At 54.0% G+C, this 5,915-nt stretch overlaps 1 protein-coding gene across 1 annotated transcript; it reads right to left on the bottom strand.

Annotated features, from left to right (window-relative positions):
- Positions 1–372: 372 nt before the first annotated feature.
- LOC123126040 (mannan endo-1,4-beta-mannosidase 3) lies at positions 373–2,539 on the bottom strand. Its single transcript, XM_044546456.1, has 3 exons — positions 1,908–2,539; positions 1,608–1,820; positions 373–1,490 (listed from the first exon to the last, which is right to left on the bottom strand). Exons 1-3 carry the CDS (start codon positions 2,253–2,255, stop codon positions 624–626), a joined length of 1,428 nt encoding a protein of 475 aa, XP_044402391.1. The 5' UTR covers positions 2,256–2,539; the 3' UTR covers positions 373–623.
- Positions 2,540–5,915: the final 3,376 nt, after the last annotated feature.

Raw genomic sequence — 5,915 nt, 5'->3', positions numbered from 1 at the left:
ATGCATACAAGTTTACTTTCATATGTATGCCATCATGTGTAACTTAAGTTGTGTGCTCGATCAGTGGCAACCGTCCTAGGCAAAGGCTTCACAACACACAACATGAACATTGAGAATGTGCGGGAGCCCTCCAAGCAACAAGCGGTAATGTGATACTGCACGAGTGAGGGAATCAATTATGGATCTTTTTAATAATCAATAAGTAAAAGTATCAAGCACACGAGGAACAGAAGGGAACGGTAGGTATAAAATTAATAAAAATTCATTGCAAGTGCTAAAAAAGTAACGATGTGGTTTGTTGTGATGGTGAAGTTGCAAGGTAATGTAAATAACGATAAAAGGTAAAATAGTGCAACAAGTGGCTCAATACACTAGTGAAAAAACATATATGCATAAACAAGAAATTGCAATATACTCTGATTGCCCGTCTTCATGTTTACTCAGACGGCACCGTGGAAACATATATGCATAAACAAGAAACTTCGTCTCTACGTTCCATTACAACTCTTGAGTCAGCTAATTAAAACTTTTGAAGAATCTCAGACGGCACCGTGGAAAAAGTCAAAATCGCTACACTCAGGGGAAGGTATCTGAACACTTCTCTACTAGTAGTACAGTAGAGCCTAGCTAGCTACATGTATCGTAGGACCAAACAGTGAAGAAACTGATCTGAACAGAGAGACGAAACGAATCAAGAATCTTTGGACGTAAGGATGAGTACCATCCCAGCTGACAAAACTGCCGATCTTCCTACTCCACCGGCGACCGGCCTCCGCCGCGACCTGCTTGCTGAGCTCGGCCATCTTCTCGGAGTGATCGCTGATGATGGTGGCGGCGCGGGCGTCCTCGGGGAGCACTATCTGGTACCCGTCCTTGAGCGCGTCCATGCCGTCGCCGTCGAGGAGCAGCTGCCAGAACGCCCCACCGACGAGCGGCCCGCCCCGCGACGCCGACTCGTAGATGGCGTCGAGCACCATGCCGAGAAAGCGGTCCCTCCTCTGCGTGGCGGACGTGGCGTTCTCGCCGCCCTCCTCCCAGAGGAACTTGCCGTACTCGGTGACGAGGAGCGGCTTGCGGAGGTGGCGCTCGGTGTCACTGACATGCGACGCCGTCCAGTTGCGGAAGAAGCGCGCCTGCTGGTCGGCGGTGGAGCCCCAGAGCCAGACGTCCGGGTAGAGGTGGATGGTGGCGAAGTCGATCCCGGCGGCCTGGTGCGTGGCCACGAAGTTGGTGCCGTAGTAGATGCCCCACGGGTTGAGCTCCTTGCTCTCGTGCGCGCCGTCGCCGTAGAAGCCCTCCAGCCCCGCCGTGACCAGGTGGGCGGCGTCGATGGTCTTCAGGTACGGCGCCATCTCCTCCACCCACGCCTGCACCAGGGCGCCCGTGGGCTCGGCGCCGCACCGCGGCTCGTTCATCAGCTCCCACCCGAAGATGGCCGGGTCGTCCTTGTACGCCACGCCGGTCACCGTGTTCACCCTCGTCAGCACCGTCTGTGTCACACGTACGTATAGAAGAGACATCAATATTTGGTTTTAGATCATCAACGTGACAACGTGCTCACTGACACGTATTTATATAGCACGTGTGGTGAATGAATTGATGATTACCTTGACGTGGTTCTTGTAGTAGGACTTGACGAGGGTGGAGTTGAAGAAGTCGTCGGCGGAGGTGAGGTTGTGGGCGGCGGCGCCGGCGGCGACGTCCTCCCTCGCCCACTGGACGTACTGGCGCTTGCCGCCGAAGTCGTCGAAGTTGTTGGTGAGGCAGAGGAGGAGGTATATCCCGTGCCGCCTCGCCTCGGCGATGACGAAGTCCAGGCCCTGCATGAGAAAACCAAACCAGACAAGCTGTCATTTTGCACCGCGCAAGCTAGCCTTGCACCACGTAACGTCGGCATCGAGCCTTACCTGGAACATGTCCTCGTGGTAGACGCCCGGCGAGGACTGCAGCGGTCGGTCGCCGCCGTCGCTGAAGGCCCAGGTGCGCGCGAGGTTGAGGCCGTGCGCGGCCGCCTGCCGGAACGCCGACACCACCCCGCCCCGCCGGGACGGGTCGGAGGCCATCTCCATGAGCCAGTAGGCGTTGAACCCGCTGAGGTACACCGTCCGGTCGCCGTCCCCCGCCACGAACCGCGTGCCGTCCACCCGCACCATGCCACCGCCGTCCCCTCCCGCCGCGGCGGCATGCCTCGGCACCGCGAATAGTAGGAGGAGGAGGAGGAGGCTGCTCACGAGAGCCGGCGGCCGTGGCCTCATCGCCGGCCTCCGCTACTAATCAAGCTTTGGTTTGCACGCCTTTTGGCAGCAGACAGAGCGCGCCCACGCGTACGTGCAGTGCGCGCTAGCTTGCCTAATTTGGCGCGAACTTAATTGGTGGTGCTGCTGCTCGGCCGGCGCGCGCGCGCGCGTAGTAATATACGGCAGAGCTAGCAGTAGGAGAGCTCACGCCTGGAACACGGCGATCGGCACCTCATCACTCTCTACGTGGACAAACACGTCGATCGATCCACGAAAGCGACTGCTGTGTTTGAATAGCTTTGTGCTCGGTGTAATCAGGCCATTGTTGTCTTCGAATTGAGCTTCGTGTTAGAGACACGCTGACGCCGGCGGCCGAGCTGGAGCGCTTGCCATTTGACGTGTAGGCAGGGCAGGCGTAGCGGCTGTGGGCCCACCTCCCAGAGAAAGGGAACTTGGATTTCCAAACGCTGCGCTCCACCACAAGGAGCCGGCGGCTCTCTTGGTGGCTAGCTAGCTAGCCAGTCCCGTCACGTTATAAAATCGGCACCTGGTCCGTGGTCGGCCGGCCTGGATGAACGGTCAAGATTCCGCGCCGAACAAACTGGGTAGATACTCCCATCACGTAACTGTAGGGTGTGGCAAAATCTCACTTGACTGAGATTTAACTGCATCTCAGTCAAGTAATAGAACATATAAAGAAAAAGAAAGAAACTAAAATGAATTTTACAGGGATTTCCATGTAAGATCCTACTAATATAGGCATCGATTGAGATTTAGCCATCTTGCTGTGAAAATTGTCGACAAGGAGTGAGTAGAAGAGCAGAGACATACCTATATCAGGTGTATGCGTATGCACGAACGCCTTACGCAGGCAACGAGCTAGGTGGCGGCACGGGAGACGAGACACGACGGCAGAGGCCGCTGTCGACTACTCCCTCCGTCCCATAATATAAAAACGCTTTTGACACTACAATAATGTAAAAATGCTTTTATATTAAGGGACGGAGGAAGTAGACGCCAACGTGCGCGCGTCGGCGCGTGGCCTGCAAGTGCTTGTACTACAGAATACAGCGAGTGCTCTAGACTCTTGTTGGTCTCGACCGAGCTGGACCAGGAGTGTCAAGCTTTCGACATACATACAGGTTTAGTTATCTATCTGATGTGTTGCAACGCTTAACCTTTCTCAAGCTGGGACTTGCCATCGAATGGCTGGTCATGTTCTGAGAGGACTTTCGGCTTTCCTTCTTGAGAGGGATAACTAGCTAGGGATATTAACAGATCCCGTACAAAGACGAAAGAGGTGCCTACAATGTCCTCAGATCATACGTGTACAGCCGCAACGGCAAGTTACGTGGCCATCAATGACCATGACGTGACTGGTGTGTTGCATTATAGGACGTGATGTAGTATATAGTAATTTGTCTTGAGGTTCCGTTGGTCTCATCGAAGGCCTCGTCCTGTGTCCAGAGCGTCTCCCGTTTGACGCGTAGCTGCACATAGAGGTTTCACGGGGCCCACATACGGGAAGAGAAGAAAGAAGCAATTGTTCTACTCCACATTTTCGCCTTGGGACCATGCCAAAAAAAAAAGATTCTCGCCTTGGGGTAGATCCATCCCATGCACCAGACATATCTGGGTAGCACCGTCACGTGACCGTAAAAACTGTCGACGGAGAGGGAGAGATCAGTTGGGCACCACCATTTCTGGTGCCCGTCGCCACATAGCGGTATAGGAAGAGCGCTATATGCCGCAGTGGCTCGTCCGTCGGCCGACCAGCGACAGCGCCGATCGACGTTGACGTATATGCGCGCGCGTGGCCGACCTATAAAGTGCACTGACATCTGATTCAACGGTTGTGCTACAAAAGCCGAGCGATTTAACACGTAGTCGATGATTCATCGGGTTCATGAAACCGAATTGCATTTTGTAAAGTCGACCGTGATTACATGAACTCATATAAAATTATGATACAGGCCAAACCTCGGTTTTTTGTCACGAAACATGTTCTTACCCCGCTTTATAGATAAAACACAAATTTAAGTACATGGCCGAATGATACGAGGTAGTGATGAAACCCTCTTACAAACATATCCTAGGCTCCTGGTATAACCGGACAACATAGATTGCGTCGAAAAACGTCAAAGGAGGAAAACAACAGGGGGAAAGAGAGAGAGAGAGCACATGAAGGCTTCAGGACAACATTGCGTCACACCCTACGACACCTAAGCTTCATGATAACGTCCTCGGAAAGGGAAAAATAGTGCTAAGTGCCGCTCCTACCAAGTCCAAAACAGACAGGGTTTCACTACAAAACCCTGGCACGAACAGGTGAACCACAATGATGTCCTTAAGAGGATAGAGGCACCCACGGGGTGTTGCGCCATGGGCGCCAAAGCGCGAAGCTTTCACTCGACAGCTCGCATGTGTCAGCACAAGGCACCCAGGACAACCGCAATGGGTACAGACCTCCAAATCAACGGAAGAGAATGAGTCGAAGCCACCAGCCGATACACACCTCGCTGCCCACACTACCAAGGGACATAGCAACTGCTGCAGTCATGATGTTCGCCACAGAGCCAACCATGCGAACTGTCACCCGGGTCCACCGCCCTGGCATCCATGTCCCCAAGACATCGACAACCGTTTACATCACAGCCCACCAACTACGAGGGAAGGGGGAGAAGAGCAGAGGGCACCTCCTTCCACTCCTAGCGAGACATTAGTCACCAAATCACGACAGTCTAGCCACAAAGCGCCAACGCCTGCGTCCCCATCGTGTCCCGGTGGACTGGAGGGACGACTTAGTGACCGTCGACGACCATCGCCGAGCAAGCCCCAACCATTGCTCTCTTGCCTAGGCCTAGACAAGCCCACACGACACCACACCCATGGCCTTCAGGCTGATTAGTCCAACGGCGCCACTGCTACTCCCGGAGACACCTCGACCACCACCACCGCTCGCGCCGCTCTCAGCCCACAACGGCAAGCGCCATTGAACACTCAATTTTTGGGAAACCCGCACCGTCGCCATGACCACCGCCGCACACACCACCACACCCTGCCATCCGCCATTATTGTCATCCAGCACCGCACGAGACGCGGGCATCGACGAGGGATTGGGAGGGGCCGATACTGACGGCGGCTAGGCTTAGCCCCTTGTCGCTCGGGGGAGGGGTGGGGTGTTATGCCCTGTACCAGTTTCGACCTACGTCTAACAAACACCACTAATTCATGATAGTTTCCATCGATGAGGTCTCCCATTCAAGACCACGCACCTCAGTTTTGTCAAGTTGATAGGCCTGGCTAATTCAGCGAGACATAAAATGACTGCTTTCTAGTATATGGCTAATTTTCATTTTATGCTTTTCCACATGATGTCAGGGATCAGATCACACGTGTAACACGTGCCGAGTAGATTAATTGGGAAGACCCAACGCATCATCATCATCTAATAATTGCAAATTGCAGTCACTGTGTAGATAATGGACCGTGTCAAGCCGGCACAAGAAACCACATAGAGTAACTTTTTTGCTTGCGAGGAGGATGCCGGTGTTAGACTTAAGCCACGCATGTGTGTGCGGGTCGAGCAAGGCCCCGGTGCATGGCTGCGTCGATCGCCGTGACGAGCGAGTCGGCCAAGTTAGCTAGCTGCATGTCTGGTGAGTCGGTTGGATCCTG

Source organism: Triticum aestivum, chromosome 5D (genome assembly GCF_018294505.1).
Source record: "Triticum aestivum cultivar Chinese Spring chromosome 5D, IWGSC CS RefSeq v2.1, whole genome shotgun sequence".
NCBI lineage: Eukaryota > Viridiplantae > Streptophyta > Magnoliopsida > Poales > Poaceae > Triticum > Triticum aestivum.
Note: the sequence above shows the minus strand (reverse complement) of the source record. Positions and strands in the feature narration are given on the sequence as shown.

Excerpts from the sequence above, each read along its gene's own strand:
- LOC123126040 (XM_044546456.1), bottom strand. The coding sequence starts at position 2,255 with ATGAGGCCACGGCCGCCGGCTCTCGTGAGCAGCCTCCTCCTCCTCCTC. Across the intron at positions 1,821-1,907 it reads ACCACGAGGACATGTTCCAG|GGCCTGGACTTCGTCATCGC; the intron begins GTAAGGCTCGAT and ends TTTCTCATGCAG. Across the intron at positions 1,491-1,607 it reads ACTACAAGAACCACGTCAAG|ACGGTGCTGACGAGGGTGAA; the intron begins GTAATCATCAAT and ends CGTGTGACACAG.